At 50.9% G+C, this 24,297-nt stretch overlaps 2 protein-coding genes across 2 annotated transcripts; one reads left to right on the forward strand and one right to left on the reverse strand.

Moving 5' to 3' along the window:
* Positions 1–4,181: 4,181 nt before the first annotated feature.
* LOC136113841 (olfactory receptor 14I1-like) lies at positions 4,182–5,099 on the forward strand. The gene has a single exon (XM_065859074.1). The coding sequence runs from the start codon at positions 4,182–4,184 to the stop codon at positions 5,097–5,099; it is 918 nt and encodes a 305-aa protein (XP_065715146.1).
* Positions 5,100–17,045: 11,946 nt separating this feature from the next.
* On the reverse strand, positions 17,046–17,960 carry LOC139825857 (olfactory receptor 14J1-like). Its single transcript, XM_071800234.1, has one exon. It carries the CDS (start codon positions 17,958–17,960, stop codon positions 17,046–17,048), a length of 915 nt encoding a protein of 304 aa, XP_071656335.1.
* Between the last annotated feature and the right edge of the window lie 6,337 nt (positions 17,961–24,297).

A 24,297-nucleotide genomic window follows, 5' to 3' on the forward strand; every position in this document is an offset into this window, starting at 1 on the left:
TGATGTTCACATCCCTGACCAGCTTTTCCTTGTATCCCAGTTCCAGATCCAGGTGAGCATCATCCTTGTTGGCCCATCAGGCAGCCGTGTTAAGCAGTTGGCCCAAGATCCTTTGGATTGTTGGCACCTGCAGCTTTGCCTGGCCACTCAATGTCAGGGCAATTACAGTTCCCCATAGGAACCTGCTCATTGACTGGAGACTTCAAAAGGTTGCTGACAGAAGATCTTTTCCATGATCCAGTAGTTTGCAAAACCCAAAGCGCTGTCACCCTGTACTGGGTTTACATGGCAAAGTCCTGGAACTGGGGGTGGCGGTGGGTGTGCTACAGTTGTCACCTCTCTGAGAAGACAACAGGAATCTAAGCAATGTCAGACAGAGCCGATTTCAGCTGGCTCCAAGATGGACCCATTCCTTGCCAAATCTGAGCCACTCGGTGATGCTGGCAGCACCTCTGGGATATTGTATTTGAGAAAGGGTAAAAAACGCTGCACAACAGCAGGTGGGAGAGAGGAGGGAGGAAATGTGAGAGAAAAGCACTGCAGACACCAGGGTCATATCCCATAGGACCCAAGCAGGTCCCTCAGCAGGCCAAAGCTTGCTCTCCCGAAATCCTGCTCTTTGCCTTGTGATCATCTCCCAGGAGCCTCAGCTCCACTTTCCCATCCCTGACTGTTCCATCCTGACCAACTCTTTGTGGTTTTAAGTGTGAAGTCCCACAGGGCACCTCACCCCACTGACTCCTCAGTCACCCGTGTCAGGAAGATGTTGTCAATGAGCTCCAACCCATCCTGGATGGCTGGTACCTTGCAGATATTGGGATATCTCAGGTCTGTCACGAGGACACCACCCTGACAACATGAGGCTTCTTTCACTTGTCTGAAAGAGGCCTCATCTCATTCCTCTTCCTCATCAATGAGTCAGTAGTGATGTCCAGTGACCACAACATTGCCCACGTTGTTCTGCCCTCTCATGCTGACTCCTCAGTGTTCAGCTGACATTGTTTCTCCCCCGGCAGAGATCCACACATTCCTGCTGCTCTCCCACATGAAGGGAAACTATCCCTTTGACTCCAGACCTCTGGCATTATGAGTATCAGACCCACAAGACCCCACTGTTTCCCCAGGAGATGATATTTATAGTGCCCTGTAATGCCTCATGTTGGGAGAGACACCTTCATCAGGATAAGCCAATTGCATGCAACATTTAGTAGCTGAGCAAATGGAACTACAGTCCAGGGAGAGTCCAGGCCTTGTGAATACCTGGTATTCACCCATCAGAAATCTCTGATTTTTGACGAAATGAAATGATGAGTTCTCAGTGACCCTGAGGAGAAGGGCCTGGGCACTCCAAGGTCCCCACACCAGCCCGTGGTGCACGCTCACCATGAACAAGGCAGCTGCACACGGGGCTGCATGAGGAGGAGCGTGGGGACCCAGACACCTGGAGTTCTCATCCCATTCGGTTCAGCACTGGTGTGACCCCACACACACGGGGGTGTGCCAGTGTGTGGCTTCCCAGTTTGGAGAAGCAGGGAGGAACTGGAGGGTGCAGGGCTCTGCCAAGGCAGGTTCAGCACCTTGTGCACATGGTGTGGGATGCTGAGGGACCTGGGCTGCTTTGGCTCAGCAGTGCTGGGGAGGCTGCAGCAGTGCAGGAGTCGCCTGAGAGTGCTTGAAGGGTGGTTTCAGAGGTGGTGGGGGTTTTCTAAATAGTGAGAAATGGTATGAGAAAGAAATAATGGCCCAAAGTGCAGCTGGGGAGGTCCAGGCTGGACATGAGCAACAAGGAATGTGACTGGAAGGGCAGTGCTGTGGTGGAGCAGGTCAGCAGAGGGAGTCTGCATCAGCCCAAGGCTTTGTGCTCCAAGGAACAGCTGGGGAGGATGCAGAGATCTCAGCAAAGGGAGGAAGATGCTCAGACAAGAGCAAGGTGGGGCAGCAGGGGGGATGTCTGCAGCCTGCAGGGAGAGAGGTGCAGGGGATGCCACAGCACAGGACAGGCTGTGGTGGAGATGATCAAGGGATGTAAAGAGGCTGAAAGCCCCCAACAGACATGAGCTCCTTCTCCCCTTGGCTATGGCTGTTGTCTGCACCTCTGATGCCTGTGAGGAGACACCTTGTCCTTCCAGCACAGGGGCCTCATGGCCTCCTTGTCCCCAGCCAGGAGCCTGGGAGCTGTGGGACCTTAGTCCTGCCCTGGGCCTTGCACAGTCCCACATCACACTGTCCCAGGAAGCGTCATGGGCAATGTGGGAGGGACAGGATCTGCCTTCCCAGGGCTGGGGGTCAGGGCTTGTCCCTTTGATTAATGAAACACATACAGGTTTACTCAGCATCTAAGAGAACTTCACCTTGCTTTTCCTGACCTGTTGTCACTGCATCCAGTTTTCTTCTCCAATCAGACCCTGGGGTCAGTTCCTCAGTAGTGTCCCTCAGTGGGACTCATTAACTTTACAAGAAACTTTGAAGTTTGCATCTGACTTACTGAGAGGTTTCATCAGCTTCCTCCAGGGCCTGAGGTTCATGGACTCAGCACCAAACCCACCAGAGGGGTCATTAAAGCGCCTTGGGCTGCTCCTGTGCTGCTGAGCTGGGCTGGGCTCCTGGGACACAGGGAGCTCCTGGCAAGCGGCAGCGCTGCAGAGAGACAGCTCTGCCCAGGAGCAGCTCCTCTGCACACGCAGCAGGGCTGAGGGCTCTGCCTGGGGATCTCAGGGAGACGAGCAAGGCCGAGAGAGATTAAAGGTGGTCAGGATTGGGAGGACGACTGAGAGCTCACTGGAGGAGAAACCTTTGCAGCCCTTGCCATGGTAAGTCTCTGGGTGAAGGGCAATGCAGCTGTAGCTCCTGGAGGCATCTCCTAAAACTGGCACAGGCACAGCTGGTGGGATCTGTAAGGACGAGGCTCTTGTCAGGCAATGTTGAACAGCTGTGAAGTCGGGTGAGCACCCAGGGGTGCCCAGGGGTGTCCTGCAGAGCAGGGTCCCTGCACCCCAGGGCTGTGCTGGGACAGGGACTCTGCCGCCTGCCAGGGTCAGCGCTCAGCCTGCCCGGGGAGATCCCATGGCAGAAACTGCTGGGGAAATGAGCGTTTGCCCATAAGGGCAGGAAAGGTGCTTCTGCTCTGGAGAGGATGCTGTGTGGGTCAGGGCTGCTCAGAGCTCCAGATCACCCCACAGACATGGCAGACGGTCCTTCTGAACCACAACATCAAGACAGGAACAGCTGCAAGGGAAGGAGTCTGTGCTTTCAGTTTTCCACTCTTGGTTGTCTGGGTGTGCAGTTGGAGATGGGGATTTATTTCTCTGCTTTGGAGAAGACACTGAGACCCCAGTTCTCGTTAGGACTTGTCTGAGCTGCTCCTGAGCCCCTGCACACGCAGAGCTGCCCCTGGGCAGTGCCAGGAGGTGTGAGCAGGACAGCGCTGAGCACACAGCGGGTGGGACGGGGTCTGTGACACGGACAGGGAGCAGACCCAGGGACAGAGACACAGCTGCAGGCAGCACAGCCATGGGCAGGAAGAGTTAACTGCTACCAGAAATGCTGGAGATGGGATTTAGGAACCTCTCTCACATCCTCTCGAGTGCAGACACATTTCCCAGTGCAACCCCCTGGTCTCCTCTCCTCCCCAGCAGAGCCTCTGCCCCAAAGCCATGGGGTCCAGGTCACGAGTCTCCACCTCAGCAGCTGGACCTCCAGGGGAAGGGTTCCTGGAACGTCTTACACAAAAAAGGTGCTAAAAGTACTTGCTCTACAGTGTCATTAAGTGAGTGGCAGCAGCACAGCCGGGTAAGGAGAAGGTTCCACAGCATGCCCGTCTGCCTTTCCGTCCCTGCTGTATTTTCTGGCAGCACTGCAGTGTCCTTCCCTGTTTCTCCACCTGTCCCTGGTGCTCTTGCTCTCTGGAGATGGGGTGGGAGTGTGGGTCAGTTTTTGTTCTGACACCAACTCAAGGGGTCTTGCCCCCAAGGTGTGTTCATGGGAAAGAGATGCCCAAGCTGCATTTTAAACTGTAATGAACAGTTTTTCTCACTTGGTAGAAAGAGAGAATGAGCAGAAACATCCCTCCATTGTGGATGGGGGTTTTCCATGAGAAACAACCTGTTTTCTTCAGAGAAGTCTCCCCTAACTTGTCACTGTCCTTTCTTCCTTGCACAGGTCCTCATGCCCACAGGCAGCAAATGGCCAACAGCAGCTCCATCACCCAGTTCCTCCTCCTGGCGTTCACAGACACACGGGAGCTGCAGCTCTTGCACTTCTGGCTCTTCCTGGGCATCTACCTGGCTGCCCTCCTGGGCAACGGCCTCATCATCACCACCATAGCCTGGGACCAGCACCTCCACACCCCCATGTACTTCTTCCTGCTCAACCTCGCCCTCCTGGACCTGGACTGCGTCACCACCACTGTCCCCAAGTCCATGGCCAATTCCCTTTGGGACACCAGGGCCATTTCTTATATGGGATGTGCTGCCCAAATGTTTTGCTTTGTCTTTTTCATTTCAGCAGAGTATTCTCTTCTCACCATCATGTCCTACGACCGCTACGTTGCCATCTGCAAACCCCTGCACTACGGGACCCTCCTGGGCAGCAGAGCTTGTGTCCACATGGCAGCAGCTGCCTGGGCCACTGGGTTTCTCTATTCTCTGCTGCACACGGCCAATACATTTTCACTGCCACTGTGCAAGGGCAATGTTGTGGACCAGTTCTTCTGTGAAATCCCCCACATCCTCAAGCTCTCCTGCTCACACTCCTACCTCAGGGAAGCTGGGTTTATTATGATTAGTGCCTGCTTAGTGTTTGGATGTTTTGTGTTCATCGTGGTGTCCTATGTGCAGATCTTCAGGGCCGTGCTGAGGATCCCCTCTGAGCAGGGACGGCACAAAGCCTTTTCCACCTGCCTCCCTCACCTGGCCGTGGTCTCCCTGTTTGTCAGCACTGGCGTGTTTGCCCACCTGAAGCCCCACTCCATCTCCTCCCCATCCCTGGACCTGGTGGTGTCTGTTCTGTACTCAGTGGTGCCTTCAGTTGTGAATCCCCTCATCTACAGCATGAGGAACCAGGAGCTCAAGGATGCCCTGTGGAAACTCATAGTTTCCTGAAGCAATAAACTGCCCATTTGCTTCTACATAGGAGCTTTAATGTAGCTAATTACAAGTCCAGCCTGTCAGCTGGATTTTCTGTTCTTATTTTTGGGTTTTTTTATTGCGTTAATGTCATCAGCCCCTTTTTAATTCACTGTCTGCTTTTGTTTTACAACCGCTGGCTGTGTGAGGAGCCATGTTCTCCTTGTCTCTAAACAAAATAAATGGTCCTGTAGTGACTTGTTTTTCACTTTATCCTTCCTGCAAGGCCTTTTTAGTGCTGCAGGGACAGTTCCTGTGCATGGGTGGAGGGGAAAAGAGTCCAGCCTGGCAGCCCTGCCAGGGAGCACCAGCGCTTGGTCTTCCAGAGGTGTTCTCAGTCCACTCCCACACTGTCCTTCTCATCCCTTGTGTTGGTGCAAGGCCTGAGTGCTCTGGCAGCGTGGTCCCCGTCCTGCTGTGTGTCAGTGCTGTGAGTGCAGGCAGGGACAGAACTGGCCCCAAAACAGCCTTTCCAGATAGAAGGGTGATCTTCTCAGGGCAGGGTGTGAAGCTTTAGGTCTTCTTCCAAAGATTCTCTAAAGAATACGCCCATGAATGTGGCCACAGATGCAAAGCCCAGGGTACAGCTGAACCGTGTGTGTGTGCAGGGCTGGCACACAGCAGTGTCCTCTCACAGCCAGGCCTCCTGCCAGAGACCTGCAGGACCAGCAGAGCAGGGGCTGGGCTGTGCCCCTGCGCACTGGACACCCCTCAAAAGCTGTCCAAGGGCATCGTCATGGAGTAGACCCTCACAACCACCATTCCCAGCCCTGACCTCTCACCCCAGCTCACAGAGGTTGTTCTTCCCTCCATGGAGAGACACTGAATGAGTTGGTCAGCAATCCATGTTTGCATTGTACAGGTGAGATGTGAGTACGCACATCATGTATGTGAGGTGAGATGAACCCAAGTGAGCACAAACAACATCAACTATTCCTGCGGGTTCCATGAAGGCCTTTGGGTCAGACAGTGTCTCAAGGTCACTTCACATTGGGTGTAACAGCCCATGGGAAACCGCCCACTGTTAAATGCTTCCTTTAACCAATGTCTCTATGTCCATTCCTCATGACGTGGGACATCTCAGATGAGCGCAGAGCAGGGTGACACACCACAGGGCTGAAGTGCCTCCTATCACTTTGGAGTAACAATAGGAAGCCAAAGAGAAACTGAGACCATGGCCTCTATGTGCAAATTGGAAAGATTCTGTCTCTTAACATCCCCGGGTGCAGAAGAAGTTCACAAGTCCCGTTCAGACATGGATGCTTGATGGAATGATGACATTTCTGTGTGTGACTTCAGGAACAAAGCTCAGTGGCCCTGTGAGATTCATCTCAGCTGCTGGGACAGGCTCATTGCAAGTGGTTACCTGTGATTCTGGATTGTGCTCTCAAATGTGACAGCAGAATCAGAGAAGTTCTGAGTTCCGCTGGAAATGAAGATGTCAAACCCATCTTCAAGAAGGGCCGGAAGGAGAATTTGAAGAGTTATGGGCTGCTCAGCCTACCTCCGTCCCTGGGAAGGAGATAGTCCATGTCTCCAGGCACCTGAAGGGCAAGGAAGGGATGGCTGAACAGAAATTAGCAGAAAACCCAATGAGTCCCAAGAAATGCTCTGAACCCATTCTAGAGCTTTAGACCCCCAGGAAAGAGCTCAGTGACAGTGCAGCACATCCAGTTGCATCTGTGTCCCTCACTGAGCAGCACAACCAGTCTGCAGTCACCCCATGGTTCTGCAGCCAACCTGTTCTGCAGAGCATCACTGCCAGTTTGAGGCCCTGTGGGGAGCACAGGGAAGGGGCCAGGAGCACCAGAGCAGATCAGAGGAGGGATGGGGGAGGTCAGACAGGAGCTGACCTGGGCTGGAAATGGCCTTGGAGAGAAAAATGCTGGTGTTCAACTGCCCCAAGATTATACCCAGAGTTCAGGGTGCAGGGCCAGAAGTCCTTGCTGTCCTGGTGCTTCACCAGGCCTGGGAAGTAGTTGGAGAAGGATTGGTGTCCCCCACTTGCCATCTCTTAGTGCATCATCCCTCATGAAAGGTGGCACGGAAAGCAAGTCTGGGACTCTGTGTCAGGACTTGCACTGAAGAAAGTATTCACCCAGAAGCCACATCATTTTGCTCTGGTACTTCAGTCCTGGTGCTCATCACATGTCCTTAAGACAAACTTATGCACCCCTCTCGTCAAACTTACCCCAAAAGTCACCCCTAGACACGGATCCTGAGCTGGGGCTGAGCAGGAGAACTGGGGTCCAGCTGTGACCAGAGGAAGGACAAGGCCTGTCCTGGGTCCTCTAAAGGGCTGTCAGCCTCTGCGATCTCCACCAGAAAAGGCAGCATGCAGGAAACTGCAGACCATCCCCATGCCTTTTGGAGGCCCCTAGGAAGTGTTCCTCTCTCTAAATATCCAGCCCAGCTTGTCACTGCGTGAACAACCATGAGAAACTGCCCCTGGACCCTCATTCCAGACCCCATTTCCTTCACCCCATACAGGCAGTGCTGTCCCCCTTGTCACTGAGGTGGTTCCAGGGACCCAAGAGACACCTGTATGAGGAGAGGTTGGGTAGGGATATGGTGTCCTTTAGTGCTCCTCATGGTACCTCCTGCTACGCTTTGTGCTACTTCTCACAACCCTCTGAGCCTGGATGTTCAGCCAGTTCTCAGTGCTGCTAAACAGGAATATGCCCATGAGCACATTGGGCTGCACTGGGAGGGTCGTGGCCACCCAGACAAGGGCAGTTATTGCCCATCTTGACTCAGCACTGGTGTGGTCACATCTGGAGCGGTGTGTCCCAGTGTGAGGTTCCCCATTCTGGAGGAACGGGGAGGAGCTGCCATGTGGCCAGAGAAAGTCTGGGTCACATGTGGAGATGTTGAGAGACCCAAATTTCTTCAGCCTGGTGAAGAGGAGGCTGAGGAAATGTGCTGTTTTTACTGAAACTGAGTTAATATTATTAATGCATTTTCCTTCACATCCAGTACAGTCTTTTGTTTAGATTTACTATGAGAATAGTGAGATAATGCTGTTTCTTCCCTGGGATAGAGTTCATTTTTCATTTTAGCAGCTTCACAGTGTTTGCCATTTGCTATGAAAGGAATGTCAGAACTCACTGATATCTTGGCTGTTGTCAGGGAAACCAAGGACTTCTTTGGCCATCCAGCTGCAGATGCAGATTGGCAGGAGGGGACACAGACAGGACAGCACCTGGACTGACATGCAGGCTTAACGATTAAATATTACCTATGATTAGCGTCATGCTCAGTCTAAAGCTGGAGCCGGCTTTTAGGGCTTGTTACATCTGTTACTCTGGGTTTTCCAGCTGGTTTGGTTGTTCCATTCTGAAGTTTCATTCTGTCAGGAGTTTGATGTCAGTTCGGCCTTTTGCGGTTCTACCATTCTGCAGTTGGCCTTTGGGCCTTTCTGTCTGTTGCCCTTTTGCTCTCTCTTGCTGGGATGGGCTGCTCAGGACCAAGGTGCTCCCTTCTGCAGGACTGGCTGTTCTGTGTGACCGAAGTTACACGGGGGATAGCACTGAGTATATTTTCTTAATTTAATTTATCTATTTCTATTTAATTTACCTGGACTATTGTCAGTGAAACCAAGGGCTTCTCTGGACTCCAGCTGCAGGTGCAAATTGGCAGGAGGGGGCACAGACAGGACAGCACCTTGACTGACATCCAGGTCAATAACGAGCTATTCTTTACCATTGGTGTCATGCTCACTATAAAGCTGGAGATGCCTTTTCCAGCCAGTTAGTTTTGGTTTGCCGGCTACTTTGGTTGGCTCTGTTTGGAAGTTCCATTCTATTGGGAGTTCAGTGTTAGTTCCGCTTTATGATGTTTTCCTGCTTTTCAGTTGGCCCTTGGGCCTCTCTGCCTTTTGCACTTGTACTTTCTCTTGCTGGGATCAGCTGTTCAGGACCAGGGTGCTCTCTTCTTTTGGGTTGTCTGTTCAGCACAACTGGAGTTACGTGGGGGATTGCACTGAGAATCATGTATTTTATTTTATGTATATTTTAGTATATTATTATTTGTAGTGTATAATTTTCACTGTTTTCTTTCTTTTTTTCTTTTTTTTTTTTTTTCTAAACCCACAAGTTTCTCCCTTCCCTTTCAGTTCTCTCCCTTATCCCACCTGGGGACTGGGAGCAGGATGTGAGCAGCTCTCATGGTCTTGCTTGGTGGTTGTGGTAAAACCATGACAAGAAAGGGTAGTAGTAGCTTCAGGAATCTTGAAAATCTCTTTACAAGACGGTAGAGGAAAACAGCATGAGAAAGGAAAACCATCAGAAACTGCAGCTCTGGAGGTCCAGAGTGGAGCTCAGGATAAAGAAATGTCATTCCGAGCACAGTGCTGTGGTCATTCAGAAGAACTCTGGATCAGCCATGACTTTGTGTTTCCAGGAACAGCTGGTGAGGATGGACAGACAGCAGCACAGGTGGGGACACACTGGGGTGAGAACAAGGTGGGGAAGCACATGGGGTGTCTGCAGCCTGTGGGGAAACAGCCACAGGCCTGGGACAGTGTAGGATGGACTGTGGTGGAGATGGCCAAGGGCATTGACAAGGCTGGATGTCCCTGAAAGAGCCAAGGTCTTTGTCCCCTTGGCTGTGGCTGATGTCCCTGCAAGAGCCAAGGTCTTTGTCCCCTTGGCTGTGACTGATGTCCCTGACAGAGAGGCCTAAGAGGAGACACATGGTTGTCATGGCCATGGCACCCCATTGCCTCCTTGCACCCCCAGGGAGTGCCACACCATTGTCCTGCACTGGGCATCGCACTCCCCACATCCCCACCAAGAGCCCTGAGCCACACGTGAGGGACAGGATCTCCCTTCCTACGGGCAGGGGCTCAAGGCTTGGCCATTGTCCTTCATCAAACAAACCAAGGGTTTTCTCAGCATCAGAGCTGCTGCACTGTGCCTTTGCCTGATGCAATCACAGCCTCCAATTATCTGCTCTAACGAGTCCCCGGGGAGGCTTTGTCAGTAACAGCCCTCAGTGGGGCCCATTAATGCTTCAAGGTACTTTGGAGTTTGCTTCTGACTTGGACTTCTTGAGCAGATTCTTCAGTCTGTGCTTCGTATCTGAGGTTCATGGACTCACCACCAAATACACCATGGGGCTCATTAAAAGACAGAAAGCCCTAACGAGCTGTGTTTCTTTCGGTAATTTCATTCAAATCTTCAAGACTTGTAGAACTAACTGGAGAGGTTTCAATGGGACACTTGCTGATGAAGATTTCAAAGATTTCATAAAGGAGGGTATTTTCTTTCCAGGGTATTTTCTGTCATTTTTCAGTTTATAGAAAAAGTGACAGCAGCATTCTACACTGGACATTGATCCAGAGGGTCTCCTGAAGACATCTGGACAGGCAGGAGAACAGTCCCTGGAGGCTGGACACTGTATGGACAACCTCGCTCCTCACCCCCACCCCCAGTCTGCCGGTTCCCTCATTGGCCACCAGAGACTGCATCACTTTTCCTCACATCAGACTTCTCCACTGAGCTCTGCAGGAGATGCTGCAGCTCCTGTGCACCAGCTCCACCTGCTCTCCTGTGCAAACACTGCACAGTTTAATAAACAGTAAAACACTTTCCTCAGCTGTGTGTGTAAGCTGGATCTGATGAGGTCCACCATCCACAAGGGACATCCACACAAGAACTGGTTTAGACAGAGAGATAGGAAAGGATAGAAATAAACACAATGAACGTGTTGATCGCCATGTTAATTAGAGCTCTGAAGAATGGGGCAAGTTTGTAACTCCCTGAAGCTCGAAGCAGAAACCAGACAGTTGAGAGAAACTGAATGACCAAAGAGCAAGTGGAGGAGAATCTTGAGAGCACTGGGAAGGGAAATGTCCAGACAGTGCTGGAAAGTTGTCCTTTGACATGGACATTTAATCAGGAGAGGTGGAAACTCCCGAATGATGAGGGAGATGAAATAATAGAGTACTGGTAATAGAAGTACAGGGGAAGACCAGTATATCTTCTCCTATCCTTAGTACACTTCCCGGTAATTCACTTTTGTGGCTTTTCTTTTTTCCTTTGTTTGTTTTAAGAAGTAAAAAAAAAACAAAACCAAACAAAATAAAACAAGACCAGAAATCACACCAAAAAAACACACACCAAAAAAACCAAAAAACCACAGCAAACACAAAAAACACACACAGAAAAACAAACAAACAAAGCCCCACAAAAAACCCACAAAACCAAAAAACAACAACAAAGAAGTGCACCTTTCCAGGCAGACATCAGTCATCTGTTGTGTCACCATGAACAGCCAGTGCCATTTTAGGGCCCCACTGTACCTGAGGTGCTGGCCTGGGATTGGCCTCTAGCACACAGGGCCTGGGGAGACCAGAGCACCTTGCAATGCAGGTGGAGCCTGGGCAGGGGTACCCAGGGCATCTACACTGGCACCAGGTGTTTGTGTCCCTGGAGCTGAAGACATTTGTGTCCTAAATCCATGCCCAGTTCTGCAAAACTCTTTCCTTTTCAAAGAACAGAACCTCCCCACAAAGAAAAATAAAGAAAAATGTGTTGACACCTTCCTTTGTTTTGGATCTTTGTCTTCAGTTCTTCTTATTTTAATTTTCATTGACATTAACTGACATCGGATGGGCCTGCAGGCATGAAGCCAAGATCATTTTGTGTCTTGCATAGCGCCCCATGCCCTCTAAACCTTCCCTGCCCAGGACTCCTCACACTTTCCCCAGAGCGAGTCACACTGAGGTGTTGGCTGGTTCCCTGGCTGAGATGTTGGTTTAGATGGTCACCTACAGCACAGGTGGATCCTGCCCCATCATCATCTGCTCTGCTCCAGTTAGAAACAGAGCCCAACATCACCATGGGATCATAGGAGACCTGAGGTTGAAGGGACCTCAGGAGTCTGCAGTCCAACCTGTCACCAACTGGGTCACACCAAGATGTTCAAGCCTTGATCCAATTAGAGCTTTAGCAGGACTAGAGGAGTGATCATCCCTTTGTACTCGGCACTGGTGAAACTGCACCTTCAATCCTGGGGTCAGTTTTAGGCCCCTCATGGCAAGGAAGACATTGAGGTGCTGGAGAGAGTTCAGAGGAGGGCGACAAGGGTGGTGAAGGGTCTGGAGCACCAGTGTTATGAGGAGCGGTTGAGGGAGCTGGGGTTGTTCAGCCTTGACAAAAGGAGGCTGAGGGGAGACCTTGTCGCTGTCCACAACTGCCTGAAAGGAGGTTTGATCATGGTGGGTGTTGGTCTCTTCTCCCAAGTAGCAAGTGATAGGACAAGAGGAAATGGCCTCAAGTTGCACATGGGGAGATTTAGATTGGATATTAGGAAAAAATTATTTCGGGAAAGGGTTTAGAAGCAACAGAACAGACTGGCCAGCAAGGTTGTGGAGTCACCATCACTGAAGATGTTTAAAAGACATATAGATGATGCACTTAGGGATATGTTTTAGTGCCAGATTTAGGTTATGGTTGGACTTAATGATCTTAAGGGCCCCTTCCAACCACAATTATTCTCTGATTCTATGATAAGTCATTTTTGGTATTTTCTTCCTCAGAGGACCATGCAACCTCCCTGAGAGCCAGGACTTTTCTGAGGTGTTGGAGAGATGTCTCACGGTCACACCAGCCAGTTCCACCAGCACCTGTCTGTTCCTTCCCAGACCAAACCTTTTCTCCATATCCCAACCTTCCAGGTGAATTTCTGGGACACAGCAAATCCTGTCCAGGTCTTCTGGGCCTGTTCAGAAGAGAGCAGCAGGCCAACATGTTGATGGGCTCTCTGTGCACCTCAAAGCCTTCCTGACCATTTTTGTCAATGCTCCACTTACACCCAACCTTTCTGGTCCTTAAGCTGTGGATGAGGGGATTGAGCAAGGATGTGGGGATGGTGTTGAAAAAAGGCTTTGTCAAACTGTCTCGGGAGGGCTGTTCTGGGCATCCCACAGTCAAGGATGAAGGTGCTGTAGAAAACAGTGGCATTGGTGAGAGGTTCAGGTGGAGAAGACCTTGTGCTTGTCCACACTGGGGTAGAGAGCAGTGATGCATTCATGGGATGCCCATATGAACAGGAAGTGAACAAATGGCTCCAGGGGGACAAAATGCCTTCCAACCAGTTCTTTACCCATCACAGATGCACCATCCAGGCCATGAGCTGCAGCTTCTCCAGGAGACGCTGTGGGATACGGTGTCAAAGGCTTTACTGCAGTCTAAGGACACAACACCCACAGCCTGTGCGGCGGATTCACTCCCCACGACAGACTTTCCCTCATCTGCTCAGCCGGTCACCTTGTCATAGAAGGAGATCAGGCTGGTCAAGCAGGACCTGCCTTTCACAAAGCCATGCTGATTGGGCCCGATTTCTCATCTGGTATGGGTGACCTCACAGTCCTTTCCCAGCCATGTTCCTGCTGTTGGCCTGTCCCCTGCAGAGGCAGAAGTGACCTCACAGTGCCCTGCACAGCCATTGGCTTCCTACTGGACCATGAGTTCCTGAGACACAAGTGACCACATGGCATCGTACCCAGCCATCACCCTCCTTGTGGTCCAGTGTGTGAGCAGATCAAACTGAGCTGCTTTCATCAAATTTATCCAATAGATTTCCTATCAAGGGTTTGAGTGGAGAAACGTTCCTCAGAGAAGCTGCTGTATTTACTCTGGGGCATTTTATATCTCTACTGCTGCCTTTTTTCCTTCTTCCTCTGTCTATTCTGTCTTGAAAGAGCTCTCCAAGGAAAAGATTCATTGAATCCTACAATAACGCAGGTTGGAAGAGACCCCTGAACACCATCTTTGTCCCACTGACATTTATGGCACCCCAAGGAATAGCTGACAGCATTTGTGCTCCCTTGGGTTCATCTCACCACATGCACACAGTGGACATGCACATGATGTGTATGGTTACAACCCATCTGTACAATGAAAACCTGGACTTTTGACCTAGTGTTTCATAGAATCATAGAATATCCTAGGTTGGAAGGGACCCACAGGATCATGGAGTCCAACTCCTGTCCCTGCACAGGACACCCCACAGTTCACACTGTGTGTCTGAGGACATTTTCCAGTCTTTTCTTGAACACTGTCAGGTTGGGGCCGTGACACCTCCCTGGGAGCCTGTTCAGTGTCCAGCACCTCGGGGTGAAGAACCTTTTCCTCATCTCCAACTGACTCTCCCCTGGCACATGTTCCTGCCATTCCCTTGGGTTCTGTCATTGGTCACCAGAGAGAAGAGATCTGTACCTACCCTTCCTTCTCCCCTTGTGAGGAAGCTGTAGCCACCATGAGGTCTCCTTTTAGTCTTCTCTTCAGCTCTGATGCTCAGAAACCCCTTGGTTTGCTTTCTGAATCAGAAAGGAGAAGCCATTACCTCCAGGCAATGGGAAGGGGGATCCTGTCCCTCACATACGGCTCAGGGCTCTTCCTGGGACCGTGGGATGTGGGTGTGCAAGGCCAAGGGAAGGACAACACTGGGACAACAACTTCCAGCTCCCCATGGGGCTGCAAGGAGGCAATGAGGCCCCAGTGCCATGAGGACAACATGGCTTCTCCTAGGCCTCAGTGGCAGAGACAACTGCCATGGCCAAGGGGACAGACCCGTGGGTTCTGTGGGTCCCTTCCAGCCCTGCCAGCACCCTTTGCCATCTCCACCACAGGTTGTTCTACATAGTCCTACACCTCCCTCTCTTTCCCTGCAGGCTGCAGACACCCATCTCGCTTCCGCACCATGTTCAAATTTGTCAAATATATTTCCTATTAACAATGTGAGTGAAAACCACTCCTCTCTGGAACTGCTGTTTTCATGTTAACAACTTCTATATCTCCTCTTCTGCCTTTTATTTTTTTACTATTCTTCCACCTATTCCTTATTCAGAAACCTCTTCAAACAAAAATTTTGTCACATCAGACAAAAACTGAGGTTTGAAGAGAGGCCTTGTCTCACTCATCTTCTCTTGCTCTCATGCAGGGTGAACCAGGTGAGGTTGCTCAAGGCCTCCACCCAGGTTTGCATCATCCTCAAGGCACTTAAAGTGCTCTCTGTTATATCATAGAAGAGGAGAATAGAGATGTTCAATAGTGTTGACCAAGTGCTGGTGACTGAGAGATGACACCAGTAACTGGCTGCATGGAGGACTTTGTATCACTGATGATATGTGGGCTTGATGGTTCAGCCAGCTTCCCACCCAGCATCCACTTCTTGAGCCCCATCAGCACCACTCTGGCCAGAAGGAGACCATGGCTGAGGCCTTGCAAACGCCCTGTACACAACATGCCTTTCTTTCCCCTGTCCATTTGGGTTCCTTCCATGTCCTTCATATGCCTGGAAATGGCTGCAGGAGGATGCGTCCCATCCCCTTCCCAGGATGGAAGGAAGGGCAGCCAGTCTGTACTTATCCCGGTTCTTGTTTGTGCTTTTCTTGAAGATGGGTTTGACATCTGCATTTTCTAAGGACCCCAGAACCATTCTGGTTTCTATGGCACCTTTGAGAGCACAGTCCGTAATCACGGGCAAGGGTGACAGAGCAGACTGGAGCACTTGCAATGAGCCTGACCAAGGCAGTTGAGATGAATCTCACTGAGCCAGTGGGGTTTGTTCCTGGAGTCACACACAGAAATGTCAGGTTCTGTCAGGTGTCCACATCTGAGGTGACCTCATGGACTCCTTATGCTCCCAGGGATGCTCAGAGGCAGAGTCTGTCCCTTTTACACACAGAGGCAGGAATCACAGTGTATTTCTGGCTTCCTGTTGCCAATCCCAAAAGATGGGAGACACCTCAGCCCAGTGGTGTGTCACCTGCTCTGCACTCATCTGGGATGTCCCACGTCATGAGGAATGGACACGGGGACCTCATTTCAAAGAAGAAGATCCCAGTGGGTGTTTTCCCATGGGCTGTTGCTCCCAATATTAAGTGACCTCAGGCCCATGTCTGTGCCACAGGCCTTCATGGAACCCCCAGGAATAGCTGACGGTGTTTGTGCTCACTCGTGTTCATCTCACCTCACATACATGATGTGCATGCTCACATCTCATCTGTACAAAGGAAACATTGGACTGCTGAACTACTCATTCATTGTCCATCCATGGAGGGAAGAACAACCTCTGTGGGTGAGAGGCCAGGGCTGGAAATGGAGGTTGTGAGGGGCCAGTGCATGGTGATTGCCCTGAGGCTCCTTCTGAGGGGTGTCCAGTGCGCAGGGGCTCAGCCCAACCCCTGCTCTGCTGGTCCTGCAGGTCTCTGGCAGGAGGCCTGGCTGTGAGAGGACACTGCTGTACCAGCCCTGCACACACACACTGTTCAGATGTACAATGGGGTTTGAATCTATGAGCCAGTTTCTTGGGCATGTTCTTGAGAGAATCTCTGTAAGAAGACCTAAATCTTCCCATCCTGCCCATAGGAGATCACCTTTCAATCTGGAAAGGCTGTTTTGAGGCCAGCTCTGTCACAGCAGTGCCCATTGCCGGTCCCTGCCTGCGCTCACAGCACTGACACACAGCAGGACGGGGACCAAGCTGCCAGAGCACTCAGGCCTTGCACCAACACAAGGGATGAGAAGGAGAGTGTGGGACTGGAACCAGAACAGCTCTGGAAGACCAAGCGCTGGTGCTCCCTGGCAGGGCTGCCAGGCTGGACTCTTTTCCCCTCCACCCATGCACACAGAACTGTCCCTGCAGCTCCGAAAGGCCTTGCAGGAAGGATATAGTGAAAAACAAGTCACTAAAGAGCCCTTTAGTTTGTTCAAAGACAAGGAGAGCACTGCTTCTCATTTACACAGCCAGTGGTTATAAAAGAAAAGCAGACAGTGGATTAGACAACATTATCAAAATAAAAAAAAAAAAACTACCAACAACAACAGAAAATCCAGATGACAGGTTGAGCCTTTAATTAGCTAAATTAAAACTCTGTAGAAGCAGATGGGTAGTTTATTGCTTCAGAAAACACTAAGATATGAATTTCCACAGGGCATCCTTGAGGTCCTGGTTCCTCACGCTGTAGATGAGGGGGTTCACTGCTGGAGGCACCACCGAGTACAGAACAGACACCACCAGATCCAACCATGGAGAAGAAATGGAGGGGGGCTTCAGGTAGGCAAACATGCAAGTGCTAACAAACAGGGAGAGCATGGCCAGATGAGGGAGGCAGGTGGAAAAGGCTTTGTGCCGTCCCTGCTCAGAGGGGATCCTCAGCACAGCCCTGAAGATCTGCACGTAGGACACCACAATGAACACAAAACATCCAAACACTAAGCAGGCACTAATCATGATAAACCCAGCTTCCCTGAGGTAGGAGTGTGAGCAGGAGAGCTTGAGGATCTGGGGGATTTCACAGAAGAACTGGTCCACAGCATTGCCCTTGCATAGTGGCAGTGAAAATGTATTGGCCGTGTGCAGCAGAGAATAGAGAAACCCAGTGGCCCAGGCAGCTGCTGCCATGTGGACACAAGCTCTGCTGCCCAGGAGGGTCCTGTAGTGCAGGGGTTTGCAGATGGCAACGTAGCGGTCGTAGGACATGATGGTGAGAAGAAAAAACTCTGCTGCTATCAAAAAGACAAAGAAAAAGAGCTGGGCAGTGCATCCTGTGTAGGAGATAGACCTGGTGTCCCACAGGGAGTTTGCCATGGATTTAGGCACAGTGGTGGAGATGGAGCCCAGGTCAAGGAGGGCGAGGTTGAGCAGGAAGAAGTACATGGGGGTGTGGAGGTGCTGGTCCCAGGCTATGGTGGTGATGATGAGGCCGTTGCCCAGGAGGGCAGCCAGGTAGATGCCCAGGAAGAGCCAGAAGTGCAAGAGCTGCAGCTCCCGTGTGTCTGTGAATGCCAGGAGGAGGAACTGGGTGATGGAGCTGCTGTTGGACATTTGCTGCCTCTGGGCATGAGGACCTGTGCAAGGAGAAAATGACAGTGACAAGTTAGGGGAGACTTCTCTGAGGCAAATAAACAGGCTGTTTCTCATGGAAAACCCCCTCCCTGATGGAGGGATGTGAGCAGCCCGGACCCACACAACACCCTCCAACCGCACAAGCTCCCTGCCTGCCCTGCCAGGGGTTGCTTCTTCCCCCCACAGCTGCTGCCATGGGATCTCCCCGGGCAGGCTGAGCGCTGACCCTGGCAGGCGGCAGAGTCCCTGCCCCAGCACAGCCCTGGGGTGCAGGGACCCTGCTCTGCAGGACAGCCCTGGGCACCCCTGGGTGTACAACTTGCTTCTCAGATTTTCAAAGCTGCTGAAAAAGATCCCTGCCCTGACAGATCCCACCAGCTGTGCCTGTGCCAGTTTTAGGAGATGCCTCCAGGAGCTACAGCTGCATTGCCCTGCACCCAGAGACTTACCATGGCAAGGGCTGCAAAGGTTTCTCCTCCAGTGAGCTCTCAGTCATCCTCCCAATCCTGACCACCTTTAATCTCTCTCTGCCTTGCTCGTCTCCCTGAGATCCCCAGGCAGAGCCCTCAGCCCTGCTGCGTGTGCAGAGGAGCTGCTCCTGGGCAGAGCTGTCTCTCTGCAGCGCTGCCGCTTGCCAGGAGCTCCCTGTGTCCCAGGAGCCCAGCCCAGCTCAGCAGCACAGGAGCAGCCCAAGGCGCTTTAATGACCCCTCTGGTGGGTTTGGTGCTGAGCCCATGAACTTTAGACCCTGAGGAGAAGCTGAAGAAACTTCTCAAGAAGTCAAAGTCAAATTCAAACTCCAAAGTTTCTTGTAAAGCTAATGGATCCCATTGGGGAACACTACTGAGGAACTGTCCCCAGGGTCGGTTAGAGCAGAAAACTGGAGGCAGAGATGACAGGTCAGGTAGAGCAAAGCAAAGGTCTGTTGGAAAGTAAAATGTGGGAAAGCAAGATGTGCGGTTCCAACCACCTGGATGATAAAGGAAGATCAATACTAACATGATCATCCAGATGGTCGAAGACATAATAGTAACATAGTAAAATATAAAGGTCCTTGGACAGATTACTTTGAAGTACGTTTCTCGTAACTGTAAAAAGTTATAGCCCAGACTCGTGAGAATGGGATCTCGGGCCCGATAACCACCCCCAAGTGCATGGGATGTGTGAATGTCCTTGGGTCTGGTCTGTGAATGAGTGGAAAAACAAGTGAGACAAATATCACTTGAGTTTAGTGTGTTCTTAATAACAATTAGTGGAAAAACACCTTTTTGTAAACATCTTAGTCCATGCCTGTATCTGTAAATCCTATAAATTGTCAATGGTGAATAAAGCAAGCAGCCTAATCCTAGGCCTAGGTCAGCTCTCTGCTTGGCCAGGCTCTGCGCTCCTTCCTGAACAAGACCTCTGCCTCTGCATGAATTTCTGTCTGCGTCCCGGTATGTGTCGATCCTAATTGCCGCAAAGGTCTCTCTGATGCTGAGTAAACCTGGATGTGTTTCATTAACCAAGGAGCCAAGCCCAGACCTCCAGCCCCTGGGAAGTCAGATCTGTCCCTCACATGTTGCCCAGGGCCCTTCCTGGGACAGTGTGATGTGGGGCTGTGCAAGGCCAAGGGCAGGACTACGGTCCCACACCTCCCAGGTTCCTGGTTGGGGACAAGGAGGCCATGAGGCCCCTGTGCTGGAAGGACAAGGTGTCTCCTCACAGGCATCAGAGGTGCAGACAACAGCCATAGCCAAGGGGAGAAGGAGCTCATGTCTGTTGGGGCTTTCAGCCTCTTTACGTCCCTTGATCATCTCCACCACAGCCTGTCCTGTGCTGTGGCATCCCCTGCACCTCTTTCCCTGCAGGCTGCAGACATCCCCCCTGCTGCCCCACCTTGCTCTTGTCTGAGCATCTTCCTTCCTTTGCTGAGCTCTCTGCATCCTCCCCAGCTGTTCCTTGGGCTGATGCAGACTCCCTCTGCTGACCTGCTCCACCACAGCACTGCCCTTCCAGTCACATTCCTTTCTGCTCATGTCCAACCTGGACCTCCCCAGCTGCAATCTGTGCCATTATTTCTTTCTCATGCTTTCCCACTATGAAGAAAACCTCCACCATGTCTGAAACCACCCTTCAAGCACTCTCAGGCTACTCCTGCACTCCTGCAGCCTCCCCAGCGCTGCTGGGCCAAAGCAGCCCAGGTCCCTCAGCATCCCACACCATGTGCACAAGGTCCTGAACCTGCCTTGGCAGAGCCCTGCACTCTCCAGTTCCTCCCTGCTTCTCCAAACTGGGAAGCCGCACACTGGCACACCCCCGTGTGTGTGGGGTCACACCAGTGCTGAACCGAATGGGATGAGAACTCCAGGTGTCTGGGTCCCCACGCTCCTCCTCATGCAGCCCCGTGTGCAGCTGCCTTGTTCATGGTGAGCGTGCACCACGGGCTGGTGTGGGGACCTTGGAGTGCCCAGCCCCTTCTCCTCCGAGTCACTGCTCAGTGCATCAGGTCCTGATCTGTCCTGATGGATGAGGTTGTTCTCCTGCCCTGATACAGAACTGGTCACTTCCCCTTATCAAACCTTAACCTGGATGAAGCCCAGATTTCCGCAAAATTGCTCTTCTCCCTGGACTGAAGCTCCATTTGCTCAGCTGTTAATGTTTGCAAACAGAGAGCTTATCCTGATGAGTGTGTCTCTCCCGAGATAACAGCATGAGGAGTTACAGGACACTACAAATAGCCCCTCCTGGAGAAACTGTGGGGCCTCGGGTATCTGGTACTCATAATGCCGGAGGTCTGGAGTTAGAGGGGAAGTTTCCCTTCATATGGTAGAGCAGCAGGAATGTGTGGAGCTCCGCCTGGGGACAGACAATGTCAGCTGAAGGTTGAGGAGTCAGCATGAGAGGGCAGAACAACATGGGCAGTGTTGTGGTGACTGAACATCAGCTACTGACTCATTGATGAGGAAGAGGAATGAGATGAGGCCTCCTTCAGACAAATGAAAGAAGCCTCATGTTTCCAGGGCCGTGTCCTCCTGGCAGACCTGAGATATCCCAATATCTGAAAGGTACCATCATCCAGGAGGGGTTGGAGCTCATTGACAACATCTTCCTGACACGGGTGACTGAGGAGTCAGTGGGGTGAGGTGCCCCGTGGGACTTCACACTTACAAACCACAAAGAGTTGGTCAGGATGGAACAGTCAGGGATTGGAAAGTGGAGCTGAGGCTCCTGGAAGATGATAACAAGGCAAAGAGCAGGATTTCAGGAGAGCAAGCTTTGGCCTGCTGAGGGACCTGCTTGGGTCCTATGGGATATGACCTTGGTGTCTGCAGTGCTTTTCTCTCACATTTCCTCCCTCCTCTGTCCCGCCTGCTCTTCTGCAGCATTTTTTACCCTTTCTCAAATACAATATCCTAGAGGTACTGCCAGCATCACTGAGTGGCTCAGATTTGGCAAGGAGTGGGTCCATCTTGGAGCAACTGTAATCGGCTCTGTCTGACATTGGTCAAACTCCTGTTGTCCTCTCAGAGAGGTGACAACTGTAGTACACTCACACTCATCCCCAGTTCCAGGACTATGTAAATCCCGTACAGGGTGACAACGTGTTGGGTGTTACAAACTACTTGATCATGGAGAAGAAATGGAACAGATCTTCAGTCAGCAACCTGAGGATGTCGCCAGTCAAAGAGCAGGTGCCCATGGGGAACTGTAATTGCCCTGACATTCACTGGCCAGGCAAAGCAGTGGGTGCCCACAGTCCAGGATGCTGAGTTATCTTCTTGACATAGCTGGCTGGGCTAACCAGGACACAGTGGGATCTGGTGAGTGACTGGACTGTCATGACTGGACACAGTGTGGGCTTGGTGCCAAGCGCTGTTGCTTTAACGACAAGGCTCTGGTTTTCTGAGGATTTGGCAATGCCTGTGACATCCCCCTAAACCCATTCAGCTTCTTTCATAGACCTGGCAATGGTCACCAATCACCTAAGCTACCCAGTCTCAAATTTGCTCGAATCCTCAATTTGGATCCATGCCCTAGCACTGAAATGCACATATTCCTTCTTCTACTGCCCTAAAATGAAAAAGAAAAATCAGTCTATTCCACATTAGCATGACCAGCTCATGCTCTTCAGGGCTTCTTCTTGCCTTTAACACAGTTACTGCTACACACAGACCACTCTCTTCCTGCACTCCCATGTGCCTCACAAACCTTTCGCTCTTGTTGTTCTGTAATGGGCCAACACTCCAGGAGGTTCCTGCTTCCTCCAGGCTCATGGATGATTCCTGAGAACCATCCAAGTGTGGGTGGAGATTGGCCTCAATCCATGGGCAGAGAAGGAGTTAAGCGCTATTGCTAAGTACAAAAGATGGTTCCTGGCTGAATATCGTAGAGATCTCTCCACCAAAGGATCACAGATCATGACAGAGGACCAGCAGGATGCTGTTCGGGACCTGGGACAATAGGGACGCCTTTGGACCTGTGGTGGTAGCTAATCCTCTTTCCTCCTTATTTTTTTTCTCTTTCGCTTTTCTTGACTTTCTCTATCACTTGCCTCTTTATGGGCAGAATAATAAAGTTACATTGTTTGATTGAATTATACCCCCTTGGCATTTTGGTCGCCTTAATTTTGCGTTTCAAGGTAAACGAACCAACACGAGTCCATCACAAAATGGACCATGACAATATGGCATGCTGATTCCTGCATTCAAGGAGTTGATCAAGAGCCTCATCTCCATTGCTGTAATGGTGGCTTTCAGGTCTGGCTGATGTGCAGGTCCTGTACATGGATGCTGACAACTGTTGAACAACCTGCTCTGAAAGGATTAACAAGGTGGGCAGTTCCTTCTGGAAGGGTATTAGAACAGCAAAAAAGAAGAACCTCACTTGGGACAAATGAAAAGGGATGCAAAGGTTGTGGTTAGGACTGTTCACGGTTACTTGTAAAGCAGCCCTGCACCTCATGTGAATTATTTCTGTGATCAGAGAGAACCTGAGAGATTTCTCTACATTGAAAACATGAAGCGGATGAAAGGACAGTGTCATTCAGGCTCAAAGGGACCTCAGGAGGTGTCTTGACCAACTTCCTGCTCAATGTGGGGTCAGATCAGATTACTCAGGGTTTTATCCTCCCTTGGATAAAAAATATTGCAGGGAATGATGCTGGATTCCTTGCTGACTTCCAGGCAACAGACCATCAATGTTGTCCCCACATCAATCCTGTTGTTTCCTCACAGAAAGCAAAGAGGATAGGCAGGCACAATGTACCCTGGGTAAACACTGATCTTCAGGGTCTTTTCCAACTTAAATGATTCTCTGATTCTATGATTTCAGTCGGAACCATTTCAATTCCCATCACCTCCAGCTTCCCTCAAGGGCGGTTGTTGTGTGGCACAACTGTCCTGGCTCTCCAGGCAGGTTGGGCATGGGTTTGGTACCTGCATTGGCAGTTTTCCCCTTCTTGGGGTAAAAGGCCTTTGATGGGAGATGGTTGTAGAGATCTGGGGGGCAGAAGTCTGAAGTTGTCCTTTCAAAATATGAGCAGGCTGGGCTTTGGAGCTGAGAGACAACAGAGATGCTCTCAAAGATGTTTTTCAATAGTGATACTATCACCAGTAACAGTCACATGGAGCTCCTTATTCTCAGTGATGATGATAATGATGAACCAAACATTTTAATTTCATTCTCAACAGTCATTCTTGCTTCTCAAAAGAGCTGCTACATTTCAGCAGCTGACCTTCTGCATGAAGTTCTTAGACCAGTGCTTTTTCTCTCTCTTCTACCTTTTTTATCCTTGAAAGAGTACACATCTTGGGCAGAATTGCCCCCAAATCCTCCTTCTTCCATACCTGTTCTCCTTTTTCTGGTGTGAGGCAGAGGTGGCATAGGGAAGTTGTTTCTTTTTTAGCCAAAGAAACTCAAGGAACAGAGAACAGGTCAGTTCAAAGGCACAAATGAAGACAGAAGGTGTCTTGACCAGCCTCCTGCTCAAAGCAGCCTCAGACCACATTACTCAGAGCTTTATCCAAACACATCTTGAACACTTTCTGGGGTCAAGTGGATGTGCACTCCTGGGAAACAACTTCCAGATTGTTTTTACCCATCTAATTGCACACTGACAGAGACTATAATATCCTGCCTTGGACACAAGAATATTGTGGGGGATGATGCTGAATGCCTTGTAGACTTCCAGGTCACAGACCACCACTACTCTCCCCACGTCCACAACACTGTCCTTTCCTCACAGAAAGCAAAGAGGATGGACAGGTACAACCCACCCTGGGTAAACCCCACCACCTTCTCTTCCAGACACCCAGAAATGGGGTCCCAGTGGACA

The sequence above is a fragment of the Patagioenas fasciata genome, chromosome 29 (genome assembly GCF_037038585.1).
Source record: "Patagioenas fasciata isolate bPatFas1 chromosome 29, bPatFas1.hap1, whole genome shotgun sequence".
NCBI classification, from domain to species: domain Eukaryota; kingdom Metazoa; phylum Chordata; class Aves; order Columbiformes; family Columbidae; genus Patagioenas; species Patagioenas fasciata.